Here is a 27,910-nt window from a genome sequence, read left to right as displayed (position 1 = left end):
GTCCATCCATCCATCCATTCCCTTCTATCCCAGCTGCAAGTAGAAATGTGATTGAATGACTGCATGTGTGTGCATGCTTGAATACAAAGTGCTGAGTCACTGTGACTTTCACTTCTCAGGAGGTTGTTGAGAAGGAACAGCAAAACAAGAATTTATGAAGCACAATGAAGGCTCATTTTACTGGTTTCAGTCTTCTTAATAATTATTGCTGCTATGCAACAGTCATCATAAAGTGTTAAAGTATTAATTGCAGCAACTGACAAGATCCCTACTCACAAGGGAGCACAGCAGCAATACTCTTACTTCCACTATACTTTATACACTGTTTTCCCTGGCTTTTGTTTTACAAAAGTTTTTTCCCTCTTAATGTTAAGTGTTTAATGTTTAGTTGTGACCGCTGCAGTGTTCGTGACTCCCTGTTGCTCACTTTTTTTTTCTTTTTTTTTTTTTTTAATCGGCCCTGGGATCGTTTGTCTGCCCTCGGATCAAAGAGTTTCAACAACAACCAAGAGAAGTCCCCTCTCCTCCACAGGTCTCTGCGAGTCTTGTGAATACAGCACGTGTTAAAACTTCAGCGGGTGGGATCTATCTCTGCTCTTTGACAAGAACCCAGAAGTGGGAGGTACCGTTCCACCAATCCTGATGTAGATAGCTATAAAGTAAGGAATCACGTCCTCTCTGGCTCCAGTCTCAAACCTTAATCGAACCAGTTGTCAAGTTAAGCAGTTAATTCTGAAACCATGGCCAAGGACATGACTCTGCTGTGGGGCTCTGGCTCTCCCCCCTGCTGGAGGGTGATGATTACTCTGGAGGAGAAAAACCTGCAGGGCTACAACCAAAAACAGCTCTCCTTCGAGAAAGGAGAGCACAAGTCGAAGGAAGTCATGGAGTTAAACCCCAGGGGTCAGGTAGGTTCATATCACACCGTGCAAATACTCTCATATCTTCAGTCTGCATTTATTTTCCTGATATAGAGTATTCATTAGCTATTAAAAAATAAGAACACTTGAATAGGAAGTAAATATTTATAATTTTCCTTGCATTGTGCCTTAAAGCTTCCTGCCTTCAAATGTGGGGACAAAATCATCAACGAGTCTTGCGGTGCATGCTTCTTCCTGGAGGTGAGAACTCAGGCAAATTCCTGAATCTGGTCCTATTTAAAATGTTATACTGCCATCTAGGTAGCAGAACGGCTCATGATTCTGTGTTTATGCATTGTAAAAAAACAGACGCCCTTCACGGCAGAGGGAAAACTAAAACAGAGCTTCATGCTGCACTTTAAAAACGATTGCTGTGTTCATGTCTCCTCCAACAGAGCCAGTACAAGTCGCAGGGAAACAAGCTGATCCCCGACTGCCCAAAAGAGCAAGCAGTGATGTTCCAGCGTGTGTTTGAGGTCAACACACTCGGCGACAAAATGGGTACTTTAAATCTGACATAGATGAAATCTCCCTGTTTTGTTTTGCCATGCAGTGCGGCTGAATCTCTTTCTGTATGACTTGGCAGATGTTGCCATTCGGCAGTCTGTGTTTTGGGATTTTAAACGGTGGCACTTGGCAACCTCACAAACATAATTGTCGTCAGTTTTCAGCAGCTGAAACTCCCCGGGTTCATCTCCCCTTGAGGCATTTAGTTGTTCAAAACACATGCCGCACACTAATGAGCTGTGCATTCACATCATTAAGCCATGAGACGATGCATTAGTCTATTTCTCTAGTGAGCAATGCTCACAACAGGCAGTGATGTTAAGAGGTCATATGTTAATCCCACCAATGACTACATACTCAGGCCAGCTTTGCATGTAAAGTCATATGTTTGTCATGAGACTGGGGGCTTTAGCACCTGGAATTCCTTGCTGGTGTCTGGCCAGACTTTCTTTATATTTTATTGCCCCAAATCCTCAGAGTGGCTTTAATCATTTTTTTCTTTTCTTTTTTTTTAATACACTTGCAGCAAATGTTATCTACTACAACTGGAGGGTCCCAGAGGGAGAGAGGCACGACTCTGCCATTAAGAGAAACAAAGAGGTTCTGGTTGCCGAGCTCAAGATGTGGGAGGGATACCTGCAGAAGGTATACGAATGACGTGTATACACACACTCTACTACTAAACTGAAACCCAAATCTTCAGTTTTTTAAATAAGTTAATTTGAAAAATGAGGTGAAATAAAACATTTTTGATATGGTGTGCAGGAATAGTACTCAACCCAGTGATTTCCTGGTCAGTAAGTTATAAAAACACAACTTGTCCATTCAGACTTTGGCCCTGATTGGTGTTACATAAAAATTTGACCTTTTAATTATTCATGTTTAGGCATGCTGGTTGTTATACTTGGACAAAGCCAGTTTCCGCTGTTGTTAGTGTAGCACTAAAGTTCATGCAGAAAAGAACAAACCTTATTTCTCAGTCAGTACTGCCATACACACACAGACACACACAACTATTTTCTTTCTTTTCTCTTAGGCATCAGGAGGTTTCCTGGCAGGAAAGAACTTTTCATTGGCCGATGTGATTATTTTCCCAACCTTTGCTTATCTCTACCGCTTTGGGTAAGTGGACTAAATGACCAGAAACATCTCTTAGCTGCCTGGATAGATGAATGGATGGAATAACAAACAGCAATGAATTCACACTTACTCTTATCTTTCCTGTAGGCTGTGTGAGGAGCGTTACCCAAAACTGACAGAATACTATAAAAGTCTGATGAACAGACCCAGCATCAAAGCCACCTGGCCTCCTACTTGGAAGGAGACACCAGGACAGGATCTCCTGAAAGACCTCTGAGAACCAGAAACCCATCAGCTGACAAGCTAACCGCTGTGATTTTCATTTGTTACCACTCTCATGCTGCACTAGTGATTCATATTTTTTTTTTTTAACTTGATTTGAGTCTAAAGATGTCATTTCTTATTGTATAATGAACAAAAGCAATAAAAATTGACTTTCAGTTTATCTACTTAATAAATTTCATATCATTGTTCACAAAAGGCTTCCTAGAGTTCATTTTAGGTTTCCACACAGGCCACTGCAAGTTTGGCATTTGGTGCTGTTGAGAGTCTATATTACATCCTTCCTGCAACTTTGCAGTTTTGACAGCAGAGGCTGCTAGACTCCGCAAAAATGTGTCTGTGTGGGAATATGTTCCAACTGAATATAAACCAGAATACTATAATAAATAATATAAACCTCTGTTGCTGGATTCATTTGGTTCTCCGTGCGGATGACTTAGAAAATACTCACTGTGACATCATTAAAACCTTTTCTTTGGGACAAGAAATTTTCAACAAATCCAAACTTTGGGTATGAAGTATCAGTTCTGACCTGTAAGAGTAATTTTTTTTTTAGTTTCTCATGAGCCAGCCAGAAACAAGCCAGGTGCTGAGAACATGCCATGATAAATCAGGTTATTTGGGTTTCCATTACATTCTGAAGTGTTCTTCTAGATTTGCACGTGACCACTAAGAGATCTGCTCTTCTACTCATTACAGCGATTGCTGAGCCTTTGCCACTTGCTCAGGAACTTGTCTAACTGAACACCAGGATCTCACAGGTGGAAAATGCATCCACCTGTGCTGATCATAGAAACTGTGGAAAGGCCTTCATACACTTGTCTGTTTGTCTTTGAGGTTGGAGCAGTTTCACCGGTGACTTTCTGTTGGGCCAGGCCCAGAAGAACAATATTCCTGTGTTTGGTGGGGTGTTGCCATCATGGATTTCTTGAGATCCTTTCATCTGTGATTGCTAACCACATTGACTGAAAGCGATATGGGGGCAAAGTTGGTTCAACAATGTTGCCCAAACCACAGATTCATGCATCAAGAAAACATTGTGTCCTGTGCTTTGTTGAAAGCATGTTAGTTCTTCTGTTTTAGACAAGAGAATTTCTCAGATGAGAAAGGCAGATAAATTTTGATTACAATAGTCTACATATGGATAATAGAGTGCTCAGCAAAGACTTTTTAAAGGGATCTCCAGTATATGTGTGTGTGTGTATATATATATATATATATATATATATATATATATATATATATATATATATATATATATATTAGACTTTACATTTCCCAAAATTCAGTTTGATGGAGTCTTGTCATGTCTATGTTTGCTTCGTATTAAAAATTTACTGCCTCCGGTGTTGAGCAGATCATGATATCACTGTGACATCATCAAGTATATCTTCTCAGTCTTGACAAAGCTCCTTCGGGTTGATTGGTACTCATCATCCCTGGTGACCTGAGAGAATCTGTCTGGGAGGGCAGAGTTAACTCTGGTAGCATCAGTGATATAAAACCATAAAATAATATAATTTCTTGTTTGATTTAAGTTCTAAGTGTCACCTTAAATTCAGTTGGAATGTACCAAGGACTGCTATTGTAGCATGCTACCAGCATGTGTGTGTCAGGTTGATTATAAAAAGTACCACAAATCAGTCCTCAGTGAACAATAACTGAGCAACAGTCACTGAACTTTGTTTTCGTGAACAGTAACTGAATGACAAGTTTTACAACTGAAGAATGTTTGAGAAATTTTTGTGAACTGTAGCGCCACCTCTTGGTGTTTAGAAACACCACTTGGAAACTATGTGTTATGTATTTTTAGGAGCTATATTTTAAACAGTATTAGAGAGACAGTTAGTTAGTTAGTTAGTTTTAGTTTTAGTAAAAATTGAGCCTACCTGAGTGTTATTGGGTTGTGGTGAAACAGGAAATCTGGGTCACAGATGCCAACAAATCTGCTGCAACTTCACCAATATGGACCAAAATCTCTGAGGAATGTTTCCAGTACCTTATTGAATCTATGTCACAAAGAGTGAAAGTAGATCTGAAGGCAAAAGGAGGTCCAACCCAGTACTGGCAAGTTATATATCATAAAAAGTTTAATTAGGGTATATATGCCAACTAATAGTAAAACCGTTATACATTTGCAGTAACATTAACAAAGGTCATCTTTGACAGTACTAATCACTTATTCCAGACAAAACGGCAAACCAGCACTTTGCCATTTTCTTCTAATATAATGTGGATTTATATCAGAGACAAACTTCTTTTATTTGGTTTTGGCCATTTTGAAATGTAACGGTGCTGTAGTGACTTTCATCATATGAACAAATATTTTACCTATCATCTACATTGCTGTGAAAAAGTTTTCACCTCCTTCCAGATTTCTGACTTTTTGCATATTTGTCACATATTTGAGAAATTAATTGCTCTCTAAACCTAATAACTGGTTGCGCCACCTCTGGCAGCAAGAACTACAACCAAGAGTTTGTGATATCTGGCTGTGAGTCCTGTGAGTCCTGTGTTGAAATGGAGGAATTTTTGGCCAACTTTTCTTTGCAGAATTATTCAACTTCAGCCACTCTGGGATTTTTTTGAGCACTGTGTACTGTCTGTGTTCTCCCTTTGTAGAGTTTAACTTTTTGTGTCTCTGCTGACAGACAGGGCTAAGGAACCTCAAGAAGGAATGCATTTCAGAAGTTCTGGCATTTGCAATGTGCAGATAAATGATGTAAAAAAGAGTCAGAAGACATGTAAAGAAGAACCTTACTGTCATGTCCTGGGCCGTTTGCCCAGCGTTTTGTGTTTGGTTTCATATTTCCTGAGTTTTTGTCCCCAGTATGTTCTGATTCTTGTTCCCTTTGTCCCTGTCTCCCCCTGTATCTATGGTCTTGTGTCTGTTTTGTCAGCTTGTCTGTCCTCTGACCCCCGGTGTTTCTTATGGTGTCTTATTCCTAGTGTTGTGACTAGTCTGCGTCTCTGCCCTGAGTCTGTATGCCAGTTTCCCATGTTGAGTGTGTACATACCTTGGTTAGTCACTTCTTATTTTATTTTAACAGTCTGGTTCCCTGTGCTTTGTGTTTAATTTTGCTTCCCCTGTGTTATTAGTTTCATTTGCCTCACCTGCTGTGCCCTGCTGTTTTACTCTTGCCCTGATTACCCATTGTGTATTTAAGCCCTCAGTTTCCATTTGTTCTTTGTCACGTCGTTGATGTTATTGTGCCAGTGTGTTCCTGTGCTTCCCCTTCGCCTACCCTCAGAAGGATTTTTGTATTCATCCCCCAACCTTAATAAACACCTTTTTAAGTAATGTCTGTCTCTGGAGTCCTGCTTTTGGGTCCACCCTTGCCCGTCACATCACTGGCCGTGACACTTACCACCAGCTCTACATCTCCTGCAATAAAATCATGATTGCAGTTTTATTCCAAAGGCTTACATTCACGCTGGCTTAAATCCAAACATTGTTCATTTTTAAAAGAAAACTAGTAATTCAGATTATACCCAGAAATCATGCCACATTTATTAAATCTGTTATAGCCAGACTTTTGTAATTTGATCACAACTGTATTTTTGATGATGATGATGATGATGATACTTTATTGATCCCACAATGGGGAAATTACAGTTAATAGAACACCCATCCAAGAAGACAAACAAACAAACATGAGGAGAACTGTGGCCATGTTGCCCCATTTCTGGAGGCGCTGCCGTTAAAAGACAGAAACCATAGTGAAAAAACATATAGGGATGAGTGAGGAAAAAAATTATGTCATACTTTGTATACATACATACACATACACAGTTTCTGCGATAGTGCAGAAACATAAAGCATGGGAGCACTAGGTTGGGGAGGGCAGGGGTGGAAGGCAGACAGCGGAGGGGAGAGGGGGTGTTCGGGCTACTGTGTGGCTGACTCAAACTCCCCTCTTCAGCTAACAATTCTGATAAGATGTACAGTTCATCAGCAGCTAGGTCAAGGGAGATCAGTCCAGCACAGATCAGAAGAAGACAGGACAGTTCCTTCGCCGTGCAGAACAGATACGTTTCCAAGATCTAATCCTCCACAATCAGCTCCAGATATACTGAGTCTGTCTTTGAGATTGTACCTTACTGCATGCCTGTCATAAAGAGCTTTACCAAGGCCCAGACAGCTGCCCAGACTTCCTGAATTGTAACGACAAGCCAGATATCTCCAGGTCCAATTCAAAGAAATGCTAGTGTCAGTAAGCCAAATGTGTGTCCTCCATTGTCAATACGGCCAGGCACGTCATCTTCCACACCACAAAGGAATCCATAACGTAGCTAGCTAGAATGTCAAGTAATAAGAGGTAAAAGGGTTCTTCTTCCCCCAATCTCCTCATGGTGAAAATTTGATCAAAAACAATGGCGTTGAGAGACCAGCTGACCAGATCCATAATTATAAATTCCAGTTCGGAAGTTGTGTGAAGAGAGTCTCCAAAGCAGCAAAGCAGGGTAAAAAGGAAGGTTTGGGGAGAGAAGAAAAGTGCATCTGTCTCCTCTGAGAGCTGAAGAGAAAGTTATTTAGTGTCTAATATAAAATGCTGTTGATTTTGTGTTACTTACTGTCCCAAAATGACCAAAGCCCTGATGTTGTGTTGAGTTTCTCAGTTAAAAACTGCTTTTAGAGGACTTGTGTACATTTATGAATTGAGTCACAGCCAGTGCGGGCTATCTGCCATCCATGAATGCCATCCTTCACTCTCTCACATCATATACCAAACACACCCTCCCGATGTCTCCAACTGATATGCCACTGCTGGTGCTGTGTCTCTGTGAGTTAATATCCTCTATATAAACAGATCAGCTGTGAGGTCACATTGATAACTCCCTTTGTTTCAGTTAATGCATTACATACCACAGCATCACAAAAAAAAAAAAAAGCCACCTAAGCAACTACTCCTTTGCATTCATGAGCTGTTTTACTTATTCCAGATGTGCAGCTCATTGATCTAACACCCTGCCCTTCACTGATTGTGTGTGTGGGTAATAACAATGGAATAATATCTTGTCACAATGAGCCATGTTGCAAATGTAATGAAATGTAGCCCAGGATATCAAAGAAAAATCAAAGCTCCCTGTTACATGTGACAGCAACAGCACTACATGGCAGTGGTTGGACTTTAACAAAACAATTCATGATGCAGCTGTTCCACACATCACATTTTATTGATATTTTATCCACCCCTCACTCCTTGTGACCATTCCCGGCCTTCATTCACAAGGACAAGGCAAAGAGATACAGTAAATTAAAATCTCCAAACTGAGAAGTAGGAAAAGGGGTCAGACTGTGGTGCTTTGTGTGCTAGGTCAAGACCACTTTGTAAAGTGGGAAACCTGGGGCTCTACTGAGTCAAACCTGCTTCACATTCATTTTCATGCTTTATTGTTTAGTTTGTTGTAACCTTGAATGTCTCCTGAAAGTGTTTCCTTTCTGATGCTGTTATCAAGTTGGTATTCATTTATGCAAATATCCTGCCTCTCACCCTGCGGAAGCTGGGATAGGCCCCACCAGCCCCCATCCTCAAAAGGATAAGGGGAAGAAAATGTGTTTAAGGTCACACTAAAACAGAACATAAAATACCCGGGTCTCTCCACCTGTTGGTTTGAAAACTGAAGAAGCATTTTGGATGAGAGGTCATATGTCTTCAAGAAACAAAAAGAAGTCTAGTCGCCCTTTTTCCAAGCTACAGAGGGAACATAAAATGGCACCATTACATAATGATAACAATACATCATCACTGTCCTCTGCAGCTGAGTTTGCTACTGTGAACAACTGATAAATATTGGGGTGTGTGGGACATGAAGTTTTCTTTTTCTTTTAAAGTGAGGCATAATGGAAACATTTTGAAAACTTCTGATATAAACAGAAGTTTATCATATCACGTGTTCTTTGTTTGCTTGTTTTTCAACTGATTGCATTTGAGTTTATCTTGTTTGTACCTCACACTTGGAATGTCCAAAAGTAAGTAAGTTGTTTATTCTACTGGCCCTGTCCAGTTCTGTCTGTCCTGTGTTCTAGCAATAAAAGATAAATAACGTTCTATCAGGAGTCCTGCTTTGGGGACCTCACCCTGCCTGCCACAGTGATTCATGATAGTGTCAACAATCAGCTGTTCAAGGATGAGATTGCAAAATTGTACTTTGGATCAAAGGGAATTTTTTTTTTTGCAGAGCTTCTTATTTAAATGTAGCTGTGCTTCATGAGCCTCATTTCCTCTGCAGAGAAACAAGCTGTAGAAGATGGTAACACGTTTGATTTTGGTGGGTCTGCTCTCCCTCTGCAGCCCATCTTCAAGTCAAGGTATGATACTATGCAGTATGATTGGGCTTAATGTATGCAGCTCGCCGTGTATGTATGACCATATATGCTTGTTTTATTTCACTACTTCTGTGTGGTTAAATGTTTCTAACATTTGGGAATTTGTTTTGTACGCGTACATTTTTCTCTGTCTTGTTTTTCTGTTCTTCAGAATGTAATCGAGCGCTTGTGGAGAACATGGATTTCCCAGGATCAGACATAACATTTCTCTACTCTCCTGATGTGAAGCACTGTCAGCTCCTGTGCACTCAGCACCCCTCCTGCTCCTTCTTTACCTTTGTTCGTCCTGATTGGACCAGAGATGACCGGTATGAAAGGCATAGATAAGTTGTTCTTGTTTATAAAATAAAAAAGTGATCTACAGTATTTAAATTGCCGAGCACTGAAAGTAAATTTATCACATTGCCAGACTTGAAGGTTTAACATCATATTTAATTTTTTTTCTCATATGTAATCATTTCTAGTTTTGTCATTAGTCATCAGAATACAAAACTTTGGCCCTGTTTTTTTTTTTTTTTTTTTTTGGCATGGCAAATCATCCGAGCTCATCAAAACTGCTGAAAAATATTGGGATTGCAGTGAAATTCAGGTTATCGTGTAAAGCAAACACTTCAACTAGATTCAGTGATGGTGATAAAGTTGGGCAAACTCTCAGCAATCTCATTCACATTTCCTTGAACGTTTGCAGTGCCATCTTCTGGCCGCCACCAATGTCTAAACTGGTGGCTAAAACTGGGTGCAAATGCACATATTATGGCTCCTTCTACTTGGATAAATGACAAACATTTGTCGATCTCTGTAGGCACTTCCACTGCTACCTCAAATCCACTCCCTCTGGACAGCCCAATACTCAGACTCCAATACAGGGTGCCACATCTGGCTTTTCTCTAAAAGCCTGCACTCGGGACCAAAGTAGGCTTACAACTATTAAACTACTAAAAAAAAATTTATTAAAAAAAGTAATTCATAGTGTATGTTCACTTTGTGTTCAACTTTGCACGCTTGTGTTTTCTCTACCAGAGCCTTGTCTGTCTGAGGTGTATCAAAACGTGGACTTTCCAGGGGCAGACTACAGGTTCTTGTTCACAGCTGACTCTAAGGAGTGTCAGAGAGTCTGCACTCAGGATCCTGCATGCCAGTTCTTCACTTTTGCACAAGAGAATTTCTCCAACAAGAAAACCAGGTAAATTTGGATTAGGATAGCATAGATATGGATAAAATAGTGCTCAGTAAAGACTTTTTTAAAAGGCTTTCCAGAAATTTGTATCACAAAAGTGAGTACACCCCTCACATGTCTGCATTTATTTAAGTATATCTTTTCATGGGACAACACTGACAAAATGACACTTTGACACAATGAAAAGTAGTCTGTGTGCAGCTTATGTAAATTTATTCTTCCCTCAAAATAACTCAATATACAGCCATTAATGTCTAAAATAGCGGCAACAGAACTGAGTACACCCCTAATAGACTACACTCGTGAATGTCCAAATTGAGCACTGCTTGTCATTTCCCCTCCAAAATGTCATGTGATTCGTTAGTGTTACTAGGTCTCAGGTGTGCATAGGGAGCAGCTGTGTTCAGTTTTGTAGTACAACTCTCACACTCTCTCATCCTGGTCACTTAAAGTTCCAACATGGCACCTCATGGCAAAGAACTCTCTGAGGATCTTAAAAGACAAATTGTTGCGCTACATGATGACTGTTATATAAGCTGCACACAGACTACTTTTCATTGTGTCAAAGTGTCATTTTGTCAGTGTTGTTCCATGAAAACATATACTTAAATATCTGCAGAAATGTAAGGGGTGTACTCACTTTTGTGATCCACTGTAGTTTTCTTTCCATCCATCCATAATTCACAAGAGACTGACTTTAACAAGGAAGAAAAAAAAAATAGCCAAGCTGCAACATTTCTGGACCATACATTTCCCAACATTCAGCTTGATGAAGCCTGTTTGCTGTCCATGGATGTTTCACATTAAAAATTGTAGTTTTCATGCTGTTATTAAATAATACAATTTCTTATTCTGTTTAAGGTATAAGTGTCACCTTAAATTCAGTTGGAATGTAGCACGGACTCCTATTATTGTAAGAAAGGCTGGTGCAACATCTGGATTCTCCCACAAAGTACACCAAACTGAGTACTTTGACAAAGGTACGCATACAGCCAGCGCTTTCTCCCCACCTCCTGTCTGTGCATGTTTTCCTAATGTATTTCCTCTGTTATATACAGAATGTCAGAGAAAGCTTTTCCCAAGCACTGACATCCCAGGAAATGACTTCCTGTCACTGCCTGCTGTCTCTCCTGAACACTGTCAGATTCTGTGCTCGGCTCATCCACGCTGCACCTACTTCACTCATAACAGGTGTGTGTATCTGAGACGATGTCTCATCTCAGAGTGAAACAATTTTTTTCCTCATGTGTCTAACAGGCAGGCAGTTCAATAAAACTATAATCAGGTGCAGAATAATAGTTCTATATCTGTAAAATGTCAACATTTTACAGACCCTATTTATTTTTGCTTTCATGTATTTTTTTTAGGTATAGCTTCATTTGTTATTTGAAGAACAACCCAGATGAAATGGTCACCAGTGCAACAGAAGCAGGTACTTCAGGACTGCCACACCGTTCCTGTCAGCTTGATGGCAGTAAGTACCACAAATCAACCCTCAGTGTTGTGCATAAACATGTTGCAGTTCTTTTGTCAGTGAACGATAACTGAATACAAGTATGAATGAACAAGGTGGCGAAACTGTTGCTAGCCATAACATTTATTTACTATCGCTCTGTTCATGATGTGTGTATGATGCACTGTAAATAATACAGCCTGGCAGTAATGCAAGCGCACAGGTGGTTCACCAGCAATACTGCTGAAGCCTGTCCATGTACACATAAGGAGGAGGAGGAGGAGGAGGGTTTTATAAGAAAATCAGCCAAGTTTGCTGGCTGAGAAACTCTTAATTCAACCAAGCTGTGCCTGCTGGGACTGAAAAAACAACTTGCTAACAAGTCACACTGAGCCGATGCATGCAGGGATTGATGCTAACAAAAACAATGCATGGTGTTTTTTCACTACATTTAAAATAATATTGTACAGTACATTAATATACAATGAATTGTGATTGGGGTGCATGAATGTGTGGAATTCTGAACACAAAAAGAAGAGAAGGCAAACCTTTGTGTGAACTAAGCTAAAACTGCATGAAAGGACATCTGACCTGAAGTCTCACCTTTCTGTGTTCTGCATACTCCCACCTGCAGCCTGGCTGAATAGATTTAAACATCAGTTTGTCACTTGGTCTTGTGGTCAAGTCTTTTCATCCATCCAGTGGAAATGTCTCAGTACATGCTAGATGGTTTGAAGAAGATTCTCTACAGATTTATATATGCTGACTAATAGCAGAACAATTATACATCAACAAATGTCAGTCACTGTAATCACATACAGATACTTTATGTATCCATCACTTCAGTATAATGTCAGTGTATGTGTTTCTAACAGACTGGGCTACAGTGGCTCACGAAGGAATAGATTTCAATGGTTCTGACATTCGCTATGAGGTGGTGGATAATGCAGAAGCATGTCAGAGGAAATGTACTGAGGATCCTCACTGCCAGTTCTACACCTACGCTGATGAAAACGTCTCTGACCGCAATTATTGGTAAAGCATTTCGAAGGCTTATGTGCAGACTTAATTAAATCCAAATATTTTCAATTTTAAAAGAAAATTAGCAATTTGGGTTATAGCCAGAAATTATGTCACATTTATTAATCTGTTGTAGATACACTTTTTGTAATTTGACCACGGCTGTATTTCTAGCGTCTAATTTAAAATGTTGACTTTGTGTTGTAGGCATCGCTGCTATCTGAAGCGTGTCATCACCATGCCTGCGCCTCCCAAAGTTACCAAAGTCACCAATGCTTCATCGGGTTTCTCCCTTAAAAACTGTTTTTAGGGGGAGACATATATGTGAACATGTGTGAAATGAGGTTCAGACTCCACAACTGTCAGCCTGCCATATAAAAACTCAAATCAAGCTGCCTAGACATCAAACTCTAACTGTATTCTGCTGCTCTAATCATTTCAAACATGACTGAGGTGTTTATTAAAACATTTACTAGACTTCTAACAAAGGCAGGAAAAAAAGAACCACTCACTGATGGAGCTCGGAGTATTCTGCCTGTGAGTGGAATCCAACAAACCAAAACACAATCATTAGTGGTTGTTGAAGCTGTATCATCAGAACTGCCATGTTTCTCATTTCCATTGCCCTGCTTGTGCTAATGCAAATGTATGTTGACGTGTGTATTAATTCTTTAAATGTGGACAATGTCTAAATGTGAAGTCTGCCAATAAAATGTTTTGGGTGTGTGAGTAAATACGTTTGTTTGCATTCATTTCTGCACAGCTCTCAATGTTAGAGTGTAAAATTTTCACCCCTAGATGTCAGCAGATTGCAGACTGCAGTCAACTGAGCTCTTTTTTATTATCGCTCCCCAGGTGTAGGACAAACATGTTGTAGTCAACCAAGACAGCTCAAAAACATTAATTTAGACTGTACCCCGTAACGGCCCACGTGTTTCTACTACTGTTTGGACCAGATCCACCCTGGAGTTTTTCCCTATCTGTGGAAGGCTGTCAGTCAGACCAAAGCTGTCAATGCAAGATGAAGTGTCCATCAGTGAAGCTCACTTCTGACTGACAGCCATACTGAGGTGAGCTGTTGGAGATACCCTGAACTCTTCTGTCAGTAAACTCTCCTGCCAGCTTGTCAGTTGTCCAGAGATGGGGGTCGCATGTCTCATCTGCTGACAAGTATTTGCAACAATATTGAGAATGAATAAGCATGTTTATGCACGTTTTTGTGTGTTAGAGCCCTGATTTCAGTTCAGGAGCTGAGACGTGGGTTGAAGTGGATGACATTTTATTAAGATGCCATTGGTTCCTTTCCTTTACATTTTTGCTTCTTTAGTGAAGGGGGCCTCTTCTCCAACAATAAAACATAGACATGATCCTTCATATCTTGAGTCTGAAAGTACAGACATGAATTTAAATATTCCATCAGGCAAGCAGACTCCTGCGAGTTTGATTTTACCTAATCGTAGGACTGTGTGTTATGTCCAAACATCTCCATGTTGCTCTCCTCTGTCTAAAGGACATTGTTCCAGAAGTCTTGTGGTTTTGTCAGATGCAACGTTGCAAACCTCAGCCGTGATGCCATGTTCTGTTTAGAGAGAAGAGGCTTGCTTCTGGCAACTCTTCCAAACAAGTCACGCCTGTTCAGTCATGAATTTTAACATTTAACATGTTAACTGAGGTCTGTAGATCCTGAGGTGTAGCTTTTTTGTTAGTTTTTTTTTGCTTTTTTTTTTCTCTTTGAGTATTGCGTGGTCTGAGTTTGAGGGTGAATTTGCTGGAATGTCGACTCCTGGGAAGTTTGTGGTATTGCATTAACACGCCTGAATGCACCATTACCCTCTTAATTCCTAGTAAGGGTGTACTTAGTTTTTCACAGGACTGCATGGAGTCACATGACTGTAGATGGGGGAATGTTCACTTATTGTGCAGTTACAGTATTCATTCATTCATTTATTCATAGAACTTTACACAAGCTGAAGACATCGAAAAGTAAAGTTAAAAAGGCCGGAGAAAAGGCATTACACTCATCAAGACTGCAAGACATAAATGCATGAATTACACGAATCACAATAATAAAAAAATAATGCTGTTAAATCACAGTCTCATGTGTTATGTTACTGTTGATATCTGACAAGAAGGGAAAAACAAAAATCACTCACCTTTTTTTTTGATCAGCTTTTCAGAGCCTTCAGCGTTAACAGTTGAATCCTCAGAGAAATGCACATTTTGTTTTTAATTTAGAGACTTTCTTCTGAACATCAGGAGCTTGTACCTCTTTACCAGTAACACTGTTGACTGACAAGGCTACAGCACTACGTTCATTCAGAATCAGCAAAAAAGTTTACAGTCTATACAGCAAAATCAATGTCCTGAATCCTGAAGAAACCTCGATGTAAACAGAGAATATAATTGCCAGGCAGAAATTCTGGATTAACCATTTCTTGTGAATTTTAACCATTTACAAGTATCTTTGAATTATTGGTCTATATTTATGTGAGTTAGCCATTTATGCATTTTTACTATCTTTATGCTTCAGTTCATCTTTTCTTACATTTTGGTTTAAGGACAGGGATCTTTGCCCCTACATCTTCTTCCTTGATTTCTGCATCTTTGTAGTTTTAACAGCAGAGGGCACTAAATTATTTGGATAAACCGCTGCTGCTCATACAGTGCTCAGTCTATTCTTACTAGGACGTTTAGTTTTCAGTGGAAATGCTGTGGGGAGGGGGTGGGGGTCAGGGTCTTTTATGTGTATTTAGTCACTAATCGTGATGCATAAAGCAAAAGCTACTAATAGCTACTACTTCCTTTCTTATCTCTGCAGCCAGAATAATAATAATATTAAAAAAAAAAAAAATCTATTGACTTTGTCCACAATTAAATGCGAGTGCTTGTCTTTTTTTATGTCTTATATTTTTGGCTAAATACATACCTGAGTGTGGCCTGTACAGAATCATTCCAGATGTGGAAAAGCAAAAAGGAAGCAGACTCATGTTGGGCCAGAAGAGTTTTAACCAAACATTTTCCCGCAAATGTTTTGTACAAATATCCATTTTAAAGTTCCAAGTTAAATTAAATAAATTGGTGCTACTATTGCCTTATAAGTACAACTGCCACATACAACTGCAGAGTCTGAATGCTGCTTTTGAAAAAAAAAAAAAAAAGTTAAAGAAGTGCCTGAGAAATCATATTTCTTACATAAAATCATGGTTGTAAGATTATTCAAAAAGCTGAACATGCATCATCAAGGGTTACAGCAGCCTGGAACCGAGTCTGTATACAAAAGATGGACAACGCCATTATGACGTTACCGGCTGGTTTGCATTTCAAAGTGCTTAGGAAGAACGAACAGGGTGTGAAACTGAAATATATGGAAAAATAATTATATTCATCTCTAAAACTACATGCTGTATATTTGCTTTTGGGAGGCAACATAAAATGAGACTCAACTGTATGAGCTGCATCTGTGCATCCAGGACTGCATGTGATCCCACAGACAGTGTTTAGAAACACCACTTGGAAACTATGTGAATGTATTTTGAGCAACTATATTTTAGTTAGTTAGTTAGTTTTAGTAAAAATTGAGCCTACCTGAGCATTATTGGGTTGTGGTGAAACAGGAAATCTGGGTCACAAATGCCAACAAATCTGCAGCAACTTCACCAATATGGACCAAAATCTCTGAGGAATGTTTCCAGTACCTTATTGAATCTATGTCACAAAGAGTGAAAGTAGATCTGAAGGCAAAAGGAGGTCCAACCCAGGCCCGGTTCTAGCCCACTGTAGCTGGGTGGGCAGACTGAAAATGTAGGTGACTGTATTAATCAGTTATTCCAGACACAACGGCAAACCAGCACTTTGCCATTTTCTTCTAATATAATGTGGATTTATATCAGAGACAAACTTCTTTTATTTGGTTTTGGCCATTTTGAAATGTAACAGTGCTGCAGTGACTTTCATCATATGAACAAATATTTTACCTATCATCTACATTGCTGTGAAAAAGTTTTCACCTCCTTCCAGATTTCTGACTTTTTGCATATTTGTCACATATTTGAGAAATTAATTGCCCTCTAAACCTAATAACTGGTTGCGCCACCTCTGGCAGCAAGAACTACAACCAAGAGTTTGTGATATCTGGCTGTGAGTCCTGTGAGTCCTGTGCTTTGAGATGGAGGAATTTTTGGCCAACTTTTCTTTGCAGAATTATTCAACTTCAGCCGCTCTTGGATTTTTTTTTTTGAGCACTGTGTACTGTCTGTGTTCTCCCTTTGTAGAGTTTAACTTTTTGTGTCTCTGCTGACAGACAGGGCTAAGGAACCTCAAGAAGGAATGCATTTCAGAAGTTCTGGCGTTTGCAATGTGCAGATAAATGATGTAAAAAAGAGTCAGGAGACATGTAAAGAAGAACCTTACCACCAGCTCTACACCTACTGCAATAAAATCATGATTTCAGTTTTATTCCAAAGGCTTACATTCACGCTGGCTTAAATCCAAACATTGTTCATTTTTAAAAGAAAACTAGTAATTCAGATTATACCCAGAAATCATGCCACATTTATTAAATCTGTTATAGCCAGACTTTGTAATTTGATCACAACTGTATTTTTGATGATGAGGATACTTTATTGATCCCACAATGGGGAAAGTACAGCTAACAGAACAACCTTGAAGAAAAACAAACACACAATCATGAGGAGATAGGTGAACTGTGGCCATGTTGCCCCCCTTCTGGAGGTGCTGCCATTAAAAAGACAGAAACAATAGCAAAAAAACATATAGGGATGAGTGAGGAAAAAAAAATCATCTCATACTTTGTATACATACATACACATACACAGTTTCTGCGATAGTGCAGAAACATAAAGCATGGGAGCACTAGGTTGGGGAGGGCAGGGATGGAAGGGAGCCAGCGGAGGCAAGAGGGGGTGTTCGGGCTACTGTGTGGCTGACTCAAACTCCCCTCCTCTGCTAACAGTTCCGATAAGATGTAGAGTTCATCAGCAGCTAGGTCAATACGGCCAGGCACGTCATCTTCCACACCAAGCAGGAATCCATAACGTAGCTAGCTGGAATGTCAATTAATAAGAGGGAATAGTGTTCTCCTTCCCCTAATCTCCTCATGGTGAAAATCTGATCAAAAACAATGGCGTTGAGAGACCAGCTGACCAGATCCATAATTATAAATTCCAGTTCGGAAATTGTGTGAAGAGAATCTCCAAAGCAGCAAAGCAGGGTAAAAAGGAAGGTTTGGGGAGAGAAGAAAAGTGCATCTGTCTCCTCTGAGAGCTGAAGAGAAAGTTATTTAGTGTCTAATATAAAATGCTGTTGATTTTGTGTTACTTACTGTCCCAAAATGACCAAAGCCCTGATGTTGTGTTGAGTTTCTCTGTTAAAAACTGCTTTTAGAGGACTTGTGTACATTTATGAATTGAGTCACAGCCAGTGCGGGCTATCTGCCATCCATGAATGCCATCCTTCACTCTCTCACATCATATACCAAACACACCCTCCCGATGTCTCCAACTGATATGCCACTGCTGGTGCTGTGTCTCTGTGAGTTAATATCCTCTATATAAACAGGTTAGCTGTGAGATCACATTGTTTCAGTTAATGCATTACATACCACAGCATCACAAAAAAAAAAAAAAAGCCACCTAAGCAACTACTCCTTTGCATTCATGAGCTGTTTTACTTATTCCAGATATGCAGCTCATTGATCTAACACCCTGCCCTTCACTGATTGTGTGTGTGGGTAATAACAATGGAATAATATCTTGTCACAATGAGCCATCTTGCAAATGTAATGAAATGTAGCCCAGGATATCAAAGAAAAATCAAAGCTCCCTGTTACATGTGACAGCAGCAGCACTACACGGCAGTGGTTGAACTTTAACAAAACAATTCATGATGCTGGCACGGTTAGGTACTGAGGACTGGAGCAGACGCAGAGTGGCGGGTTTAGTGCAAGGTTTATTTACAGTGACTCAAGAGCACAGAGCAGGTAGGAGAGGCACGGGGAGGGGGGAGAATGGGACTCCGGTGACCAAGGTAGAGAGAGGAGCTTCGGGTGCGGTGCGGCCGACCCGCAGAGAGGCGGACCACGGAGGAGAGGGATCTGGTTGTGAGCTTCCCAAGGAGATCTCCGCTCGTCGGGCGATATTGTTTCACAGTCAACGATCCAGCGACGAATGACAGTCTACTGCCAGCTTAAGTAATGCAGGAGGATGAGCTGATCGGCAACAGGTGTGGAGATTGCTGCTCTGAAAACCAGCCCACGAGGGAGGAGACCTCTCTACCACTCCAGAGGGACGCGCCCACCAAAACACACACCAGAAAGAAAGAGGAAAAAAACAGAAAACACACCCACTAGCCCGGGACCGTGACAGATGCAGCTGTTCCACATACACATTTTATTGACATTTTATCCACCCCTCACTCCTTGTGACCATTCCCGGCCTTCATTCACAAGGACAAGGCAACGAGATACAGTAAATTAAAATCTCCAAACTGAGAAGTAGGAAAGGGGGTCAGACTGTGGTGCTTTGTGTGCTAGGTCAAGACCACTTTGTAAAGTGGGAAACCTGGGGCTCTACTGAGTCAAACTTGCTTCACATCCATTTTCATGCTTTATTGTTTAGTTTGTTGTAATCTTGTATGTCTCCTGAAAGTGTTTCCTTTCTGATGTTATCAAGTTGGTATTCATTTATGCAAATATCTTGCCTCTCACCCTGCGGAAGCTGGGATAGGCTCCAGCCCCCACCAGCCCCGATCCTGAAAAGGATAAGGGGAAGAAAATGTGTTTAAGGTCACACTAAACAGAACATAAAATACCCGGGTCTCTCCACCTGTTGGTTTGAAAACTGAAGAAGCATTTTGGATGAGAGGTCATATGTCTTCAAGAAACAAAAAGAAGTCTAGTCGCCCTTTTTCCAAGCTACAGAGGGAACATAAAATGGCACCATTACATAATGATAACAATATGTCTGTGTAGATTCTCAGTTATCCAGGTCATAGTAGTCTCTGGAGCTTGAAAAAGGCGACTGGACTTCTTTTTGTTTCTTGAAGACGTTTCACCTCTCATCCGAAAGGCTTCTTCAGTTCTCAACCAAATGGTGGAGAGACCCAGGTATTTAAACCCCTGTGGGCGTAGTCCCCTGGAGGTGGTTATGACCCTCTATTGATCATGTGCTTGAACACATGTGCCCAGGTGTGAAGGGGGCGTGGGTCATATTTAATCAGTGGTTTCAGTTGAAACCAACTTAGGACTCCGCTCCATTGTTTCCTGTGGCCTATTGAGGTCACTGGAACAAAGGTGTGAATGGGGGTTGAGACGTCTGGGAAGGGAGCTCAGGACAGCACTGTAAGCGGGGGAAAGTTGGTGACGTAATCCACCTCCTCTGTTCAATGATGGTTGTTCACAGATGGTTTGAAAGAGGAGTGAAAGAAGCCATCTATGTCCACTGTGAACAACCATCATTTTCTTTCACTCCTCTTTGGTTTGAAAGAGGAGTGAAAGAAGCCATCTATGTCCACTGTGAACAACCATCATTGAACAGAGGAGGTGGATTACGTCACCAACTTTCCCCCGCTTACAGTGCTGTCCTGAGCTCCCTTCCCAGACGTCTCAACCCCCATTCACACCTTTGTTCCAGTGACCTCAATAGGCCACAGGAAACAATGGAGCGGAGTCCTAAGTTGGTTTCAACTGAAACCACTGATTAAATATGACCCACGCCCCCTTCACACCTGGGCACATGTGTTCAAGCACATGATCAATAGAGGGTCATAACCACCTCCAGGGGACTACGCCCACAGGGGTTTAAATACCTGGGTCTCTCCACCATTTGGTTGAGAACTGAAGAAGCCTTTCGGATGAGAGGTGAAACGTCTTCAAGAAACAAAAAGAAGTCCAGTCGCCTTTTTCAAGCTCCAGAGACAATGATAACAATACATCATCACTGCCCTCTGCAGCTGGATTCACTACTGTGAACAACTGATAAATATTGGGGTGTGTGGGACATGAAGTTTTCTTTTTCTTTTAAAGTGAGGCATGATGGAAACATTTTGAAAACTTCTGATATAAACGGTTTTTACCTTTCAAAGTTTAATATATCACGTGTTTTTTGTTTGTTGTTTTTCAGCTGATTGCATTTGAGTTTGTATCTTGTTTGTACCTTGCACTGTGAATGTCCAAAAGTAAAAAGGACTGAACACAGCAGAGCAAAAGTAAAGAGAAGACGGGTCATTGGTCTGGTGCCACCACATTCAAACTATTTTTTTCTATGTGAACCCTAAATCAGCTGGTAAACATGGGAGGTCATTTAAGTAATATGGCAACAGTCAAAGTTCTGTTTAATCTGTTTCATGGCGTATTGAGTTTTTGCACTTTGAGTTCCTAGTTGGCCTTGTTGTTTATATCTTCAGCCCTTCTTAGGTGGATATCTGAGTTCTGTTCTTGGTTGGTTATTTGCATTTGAACTCTGTTTCCCTGTGATTCCATATTCAGTCCTACTCTGTCATGTTTAGTCATTTCCTGTTTGGCTTTATCTTTAGTCTTGCCTGCTCTTATTCAAGTTTGCTTCAGTCTATCTTCTTAGTGTGATTCTGTTCAGCTGTGTTCCTGACTGTGTCCCATTTCCCTTATTGCCCTTGATGTGTACATATTGTCTGCATTTCCCATAGTTCTCTGGTGTGTCCTTGTCATTGGTTTTCCTCCTGTTATTCTTGTGCTTCCACTTAAAAACAAGTTTCCTAATTTATTCTACTGGCCCTGTCCAGTTCTGTCTGTCCTGAGTTCCAGCAATAAAAGATAAATAAAGTTTTGTCAGGAGTCCTGCTTTGGGGTCCTCACCCTGCCTGCCACAGTGGTTCATGATAGTGTCAACAATCAGCTGTTCAGGGATCAGATTGCAAAATTTTACTTTGGATCAAAGGGTATTTTTTTTATTTGCAGAGCCTCTTCTTTAAATGTAGTTGTGCTTCAGGGGGTCATTTCCTCTGCAGAGAAACAAGCTGTAGAAGATGGTAACACGTTTGATTTTGGTGGGTCTGCTCTCCCTCTGCAGCCCATCTTCAAGTCAAGGTATGATACTATGCAGTATGATTGAGCTTAATGTATGCAGCTAGCTATGTATGTATGACCGTATATGCTTGTTTTATTTCACTACTTCTGTGTGGTTAAATGTTTCTAATATGTGAGAATTTGTTTCGTACACGTACATTTTTCTCAGTCTTGTTTTTCTGTTCTTCAGAATGTAATCGAGCGCTTGTGGAGAACATGGATTTCCCAGGATCAGACATAATATCTCTCTACTCTCCTGATGTGAAGCACTGTCAGCTCCTGTGCACTCAGCACCCCTCCTGCTCCTTCTTTACCTTTGTTTGTGATTGGACCACAGATGCGTGGTATGACAGGGAAAGATAACTTGTTCTTGTTTATAAAATAAAAAAGTGATCTACAGTATTTAAATTGCTGAGCACTGAAAGTAAATTTATCACGTTGCCAAACTTGAAGGTTTAACATCATATGTATTTTTTTTTTCACATGTAATCCTTTCAATTTTTGTCTTTAGTCATCAGAATACAGTTTACAGAGTTTTTTTTGTTTTGGTTTTTTTTTGGCATGGTAAATCATCTTAGCTCCAAAATATCGAGATTATGGTGAAATTCAGGTTATCATGTAAAGCAAACAGTTCAACTAGATTCAGTGATGGTGATAAAGTTGGGCAAACTCTCAGCAATCTCATTGACATTTCCTTGAACGTTTGCAGTGCCATCTTCTGGCCGCCACCAATGTCTAAACTGGTGGCTAAAGTCCGGTGCAAATGCACATATTATGGCTCCTTCTACTTGGATAAATGACAAACATTTGTCGATCTCTGTAGGCACTTCTACTGCTACCTCAAATCCACTCCCTCTGGACAGCCCAATACTCAGACTCCAATGCAGGGTGCCACATCTGGCTTTTCTCTAAAAGCCTGCAATCTGGACCAAAGTAGGCTTACAACTATTAAACTACTAAAAACATTTAATTAAAAAATAAGTAATTCATAGTGTATGCTCACTTTGTGTTCAGCTTTGCACGCTTGTGTTTTCTTTACCAGAGCCTTGTCTGTCTGAGGTGTATCAAAACGTGGACTTTCCAGGGGCAGACTACAGGTGCTTGTTCACAGCTGACTCTGAGGAGTGTCAGAGAGTCTGCACTCAGGATCCTGCATGCCAGTTCTTCACTTTTGCACAAGAGAATTTCTCAGACAAGAAAATCAGGTAAATTTGGATTAGGATAGCATAGATATGGATAAAATAGTGCTCAGTAAAGACCTTTTTAAAAATTTAAATGTGCTTTTCTTTCCTTCCATCCATCCATAATTCACAAGAGACTGACTTTAAAAAGGAAGAAAAAATTAGCCAAGCTGCAACATTTCTGGACCATACATTTCCCAACATTCAGCTTGATGAAGTCTGGTCACTGTCCATGGATGTTTCACATTAAAAATTGTAGTTTTCATGCTGTTATTAAATAATACAATTTCTTATTCTGTTTAAGGTATAAGTGTCACCTTAAATTCAGTTGGAATGTAGCACGGACTCCTATTATTGTAAGAAAGGCTGGTGCAACATCTGGATTCTCCCACAAAGTACACCAAACTGAGTACTTTGACAAAGGTACGCATACAGCCAGCGCTTTCTCCCCACCTCCTGTCTGTGCATGTTTTCCTAATGTATTCCTCTGTTATATACAGAATGTCAGAGAAAGCTTTCCCAAGCACTGACATCCCAGGAAATGACTTCCTGTCGCTGCCTGCTGTCTCTCCTGAACACTGTCAGATTCTGTGCTCGGCTCATCCACGCTGCACCTACTTCACTCATAACAGGTGTGTGTATCTGAGACGATGTCTCATCTCAGAGTGAAACTATTTTTTTTCTCATGTGTCTAACAGGCAGGCAGTGCAATAAAACTATAATCAGGTGCAGAATTATAGTTCTATATCTTTAAAATGTCAACATTTTGACCCTTTTATTTATTTTTGCTTTCAATGTATTTTTTTTAGGAATAGCTTCAGTTGTTATTTGAAGAACAACCCAGATGAAATGGTCACCAGAGCAACAGAAGCAAGTACTTCAGGAATGCCACACCGTTCCTGTCAGCTTGATGGCAGTAAGTACCACAAATCAACCCTCAGTGTTGTGCATAAACATGTTGCAGTTCTTTTGTCAGTGAACGATAACTGAATACAAGTATGAATGAACAAGGCAGCGAAACTGTTGCTAGCCATAACATTTATTTTACCACCCCTCCGTTCATGATTGTATGATGCACTGCAAATAATACAGCCTGGCAGTAATGCAAACGCACAGGTGGTTCACCAGCATACTGCTGAAGCCTGTCCATGTACACATAGGGAGGGAGGAGGAGGAGGAGGAGGGTTTTATAAGAAAATCAGCCAAGTTTGCTGGCTGAGAAACTCTTAATTCAACCAAGCTGTGCCTGCTGGGACTGAAAAAACAACTTGCTAACAAGTCACACTGAGCCGATGCATGCAGGGATTGATGCTAACAAAAAAAATGCATGGTGTTTTTTCACTACGTTTAAAATAATATTGTACAGTACATTAATATACAATGAATTGTGATTGGGGTGCATGAATGTGTGGAATTCTGAACACAAAAAGAAGAGAAGGCAAACCTTTGTGTGAACTAAGCTAAAACTGCATGAAAGGACATCTGACCTGAAGTCTCACCTTTCCGTGTTCTGCATACTCCCACCTGCAGCCTGGCTGAATAGATTTAAACATCAGTTTGTCACTTGGTCTTGTGGTCAATTCTTTTCATCCATCCAGTGGAAATGTCTCAGTACATGCTAGATGGTTGAAGAAATTCTCTACAGATTTATATATGCTGACTAATAGCAGAACCATTATACATCAACAAATGTCAGTCACTGTAATCATATACAGATATTTTATGTATCCATCACTTCAGTATAATGTCAGTGTGTCTGTGTTTCTAACAGACTGGGCTACAGTGGCTCACGAAGGAATAGATTTCAAAGGTTCTGACATTCGTGATGAGGCGGCGGATAATGCAGAAGCATGTCAGAGGAAATGTACTGAGGATCCTCACTGCCAGTTCTACACCTACGTTACCTCTTGGTAAAGCATTTCGAAGGCTTATGTGCAGACTTAATTAAATCCAAATATTTCAATTTAAAAAGAAAATTAGCAATTTAGGTTATAGCCAGAAACTATGTTGTATTTATTAATCTGTTGTAGATACACTTTTTGTAATTTGACCACGGCTGTATTTCCAGCGTCTAATTTAAATGTTGACTTTGTGTTGTAGGCATCGCTGCTTTCTGAAGCGTGTCATCACCATGCCTGCTCCTCCCAAAGTTACCAAAGTCACCAATGCTTCATCGGGTTTCTCCCTTAAAAACTGTTTTTAGGAGGAGACATATATGTGAACATGTGTGAAATGAGGTTCAGACTCCACAACTGTCAGCCTGCCATATAAAAACTCAAATCAAGCTGCCTAGACATCAAACTCTAACTGTATTCTGCTGCTCTAATCATTTCAAACATGGACTGAGGTGTTTATTAAAACATTTACTAGACTTCTAACAAAGGCAGGAAAAAAAGAACCACTCACTGATGGAGCTCGGAGTATTCTGCCTGTGAGTGGAATCCAACAAACCAAAACACAATCATTAGTGGTTGTTGAAGCTGTATCATCAGAACTGCCTGTTTCTCATTTCCATTGCCCTGCTTGTGCTTAATGCAAATGTGTGTTGACTTGTGTGAAATCATATCTAAATGTGAAGTCTGCCAATAAAAGTTTGGGTGTGAGCAATACGTTTGTTTGCATTCATTTCTGCACAGCTCTCCATGTTGGAGTGTAAATTTTCACCCCTAGATGTCAGCAGATTGCAGACTGCAGTCAACTGAGCTCTGTTTTATTATCGCTCCCCAGGTGTAGGACAAACATGTTTTAATCAACCAAGAGAGCTCAAAACATTAATTTAGACTGCAATGGCCCATGTGTTTCTACTACTGTTGGACCAGATCCACCCTGGAGTTTTTCCCTATCTGTGGAAGGCTGTCAGTCAGACCAAAGCTGTCAATGCAAGATGAAGTGTCCATCAGTGAAGCTCACTTCTGACTGACAGCCATACTGAGGTGAGCTGTTGGAGATACCCTGAACTCTTCTGTCAGTAAACTCTCCTGCCAGCTTGTCAGTTGTCCAGAGATGGGGGTCGCATGTCTCATCTGCTGACAAGTATTTGCAACAATATTGAGAATGAATAAGCATGTTTATGCACGTTTTTGTGTGTTAGAGCCCTGATTTCAGTTCAGGAGCTGAGACGTGGGTTGAAGTGGGATGACATTTTATTAAGATGCCATTGGTTCCTTTCCTTTCCATTTTCACTTCTTTAGTGAAGGGGGCCTCTTCTCCAACAATAAAACATAGACATGATCCTTCATATCTTGAGTCTGAAAGTACAGACATGAATTTAAATATTCCATCAGGCAAGCAGACTCCTGCGAGTTTGATTTTACCTAATCGTAGGACTGTGTGTTATGTCCAAACATCTCCATGTTGCTCTCCTCTGTCTAGCTATGTAGCTATGCTTGCTTCTGGCAACTCTTCCAAACAAGTCACGCTGTTCAGTCATGCATTTTCACATTTAACATGTTAACTGAGGTCTGTAGAGCCTGAGATGTAGCTTTTTTGTTTGTTTGTTTTTTGCTTTTTTTTTTCTCTTTGAGTATTGCGTGGTCTGAGTTTGGGGGTGAATTTGCTGGAATGTCGACTCCTGGGAAGTTTGTGGTATTGCATTAACACACCTAAATGCACCATTACCCTCTTAATTCCTATGGCAGCAGTAAGGGTGTACTTAGTTTTTCACAGGACTGCATGGAGTCACATGACTGTTCACTTATTGTGCAGTTACAGTATTCATTCATTCATTTATTCATAGAACTTTACACAAGCTGAAGACATCGAAAGTAAAGTTAAAAAGGCCGAAGAAAAGGCATTACACTCATCAAGAGTGCAAGACATAAATGCATGAATTACACAAATCACAATAATAAAAAAATAATGCTGTTAAATCACAGTCTCATGTGTTATGTTACTGTTGGTATCTGACAAGAATGGAAAAAAAAAATCACACCCTTTTTTTTGATCAGCTTTTCAGAGCCTTCAGCGTTAACAGTTGAATCCTCAGAGAAATGCACATTTCATTTTTAATTAGAGACTTTCTTCTGAACATCAGGAGCTTGTACCTCTTTACCAGTAACACTGTTGACTGACAAGGCTACAGCACTATGTTCATTCAGAATCAGCAAAAAAGTTTACAGTCTATACAGTAAAATCAATGTCCTGAATCCTGAAGAAACCTCGATGTAAACAGAGAATATAATTGCCAGGCAGAAATTCTGGATTAACCATTTCTTGTGAATTTTAACCATTTACAAGTATCTTTGAATATTGATCTATACTTATGTGAGTTAGCCATTTATGCATTTTTACTATCTTTATGCTTCAGTTCATCTTTTCTTACATTGTGGTTTAAGGACAGGGATCTTTGCCCCTACATCTTCTTCCTTGATTTCTGCATCTTTGTAGTTTTAACAGCAGAGGGCACTAAATTATTTGGATAAACCGCTGCTGCTCATACAGTGCTCAGTCTATTCTTACTAGGACGTTTAGTTTTCAGTGGAAATGCTGTGGGGAGGGGGTGGGGGTCAGGGTCTTTTATGTGTATTTAGTCACTAATCGTGATGCTTAAAGCAAAAGCTACTAATAGCTACTACTTCCTTTCTTATCTCTGCAGCCAGAATAATAATAATACTAAAAAAAAAAAAGCTATTGACTTTGTCCACAATTAAATGCAAGTGCTTGTCTTTTTTTATGTCTTATATTTTTGGCTAAATACATACCTGAGTGTGGCCTGTACAGAATCATTCCAGATGTGGAAAAGCAAAACGGAAGCAGACTCATGTTGGGCCAGAAGAGTTTTAACCAAACATTTTCCCGCAAATGTTTTGTACAAATATCCATTTTTAAAGTTCCAAGTTAAATTAAACAAATTGGTGCTACTATTGCCTTATAAGTACAACTGCCACATTCAACTGCAGAGT

At 40.1% G+C, this 27,910-nt stretch overlaps 2 protein-coding genes and 1 pseudogene across 2 annotated transcripts; all 3 read left to right on the top strand.

Annotated features, from left to right (window-relative positions):
* Positions 1-644: 644 nt before the first annotated feature.
* Positions 645-2,952, top strand: LOC115787846 (glutathione S-transferase A-like). Its single transcript, XM_030740594.1, has 6 exons — positions 645-908; positions 1,056-1,121; positions 1,316-1,421; positions 1,954-2,072; positions 2,464-2,549; positions 2,655-2,952. Exons 1-6 carry the CDS (start codon positions 741-743, stop codon positions 2,782-2,784), a joined length of 675 nt encoding a protein of 224 aa, XP_030596454.1. The 5' UTR covers positions 645-740; the 3' UTR covers positions 2,785-2,952.
* A 5,904-nt stretch (positions 2,953-8,856) lies between these two features.
* On the top strand, positions 8,857-13,504 carry LOC115788241 (coagulation factor XI-like). The gene is made up of 9 exons (XM_030741196.1): positions 8,857-9,102; positions 9,272-9,428; positions 9,923-10,032; positions 10,141-10,303; positions 11,159-11,277; positions 11,356-11,488; positions 11,665-11,771; positions 12,626-12,785; positions 12,978-13,504. Exons 1-9 carry the CDS (start codon positions 9,042-9,044, stop codon positions 13,078-13,080), a joined length of 1,113 nt encoding a protein of 370 aa, XP_030597056.1. The 5' UTR covers positions 8,857-9,041; the 3' UTR covers positions 13,081-13,504.
* An 8,246-nt stretch (positions 13,505-21,750) lies between these two features.
* Positions 21,751-25,345, top strand: LOC115788242 (plasma kallikrein-like; annotated as a pseudogene).
* The last annotated feature ends 2,565 nt before the right edge of the window (positions 25,346-27,910 follow it).

This window comes from Archocentrus centrarchus, chromosome 11 (genome assembly GCF_007364275.1).
Source record: "Archocentrus centrarchus isolate MPI-CPG fArcCen1 chromosome 11, fArcCen1, whole genome shotgun sequence".
NCBI lineage: Eukaryota > Metazoa > Chordata > Actinopteri > Cichliformes > Cichlidae > Archocentrus > Archocentrus centrarchus.
The sequence above is the reverse complement of the archived record's forward strand: the minus strand, read 5'-3'. Positions and strand labels throughout refer to the sequence as shown.

Bases quoted from the DNA above. Each gene is read 5' to 3' on its own strand.
- LOC115788241 (XM_030741196.1), top strand. From the start codon at position 9,042: ATGGTAACACGTTTGATTTTGGTGGGTCTGCTCTCCCTCTGCAGCCCA. The intron at 10,033-10,140 runs GTAGGCTTACAA...TTTCTCTACCAG, and splicing joins AGCCTGCACTCGGGACCAAA to AGCCTTGTCTGTCTGAGGTG. The intron at 12,786-12,977 runs GTAAAGCATTTC...TTTGTGTTGTAG, and splicing joins GTCTCTGACCGCAATTATTG to GCATCGCTGCTATCTGAAGC.
- LOC115787846 (XM_030740594.1), top strand. From the start codon at position 741: ATGGCCAAGGACATGACTCTGCTGTGGGGCTCTGGCTCTCCCCCCTGC. The intron at 1,122-1,315 runs GTGAGAACTCAG...CTCCTCCAACAG, and splicing joins GTGCATGCTTCTTCCTGGAG to AGCCAGTACAAGTCGCAGGG. The intron at 2,073-2,463 runs GTATACGAATGA...CTTTTCTCTTAG, and splicing joins GGGAGGGATACCTGCAGAAG to GCATCAGGAGGTTTCCTGGC.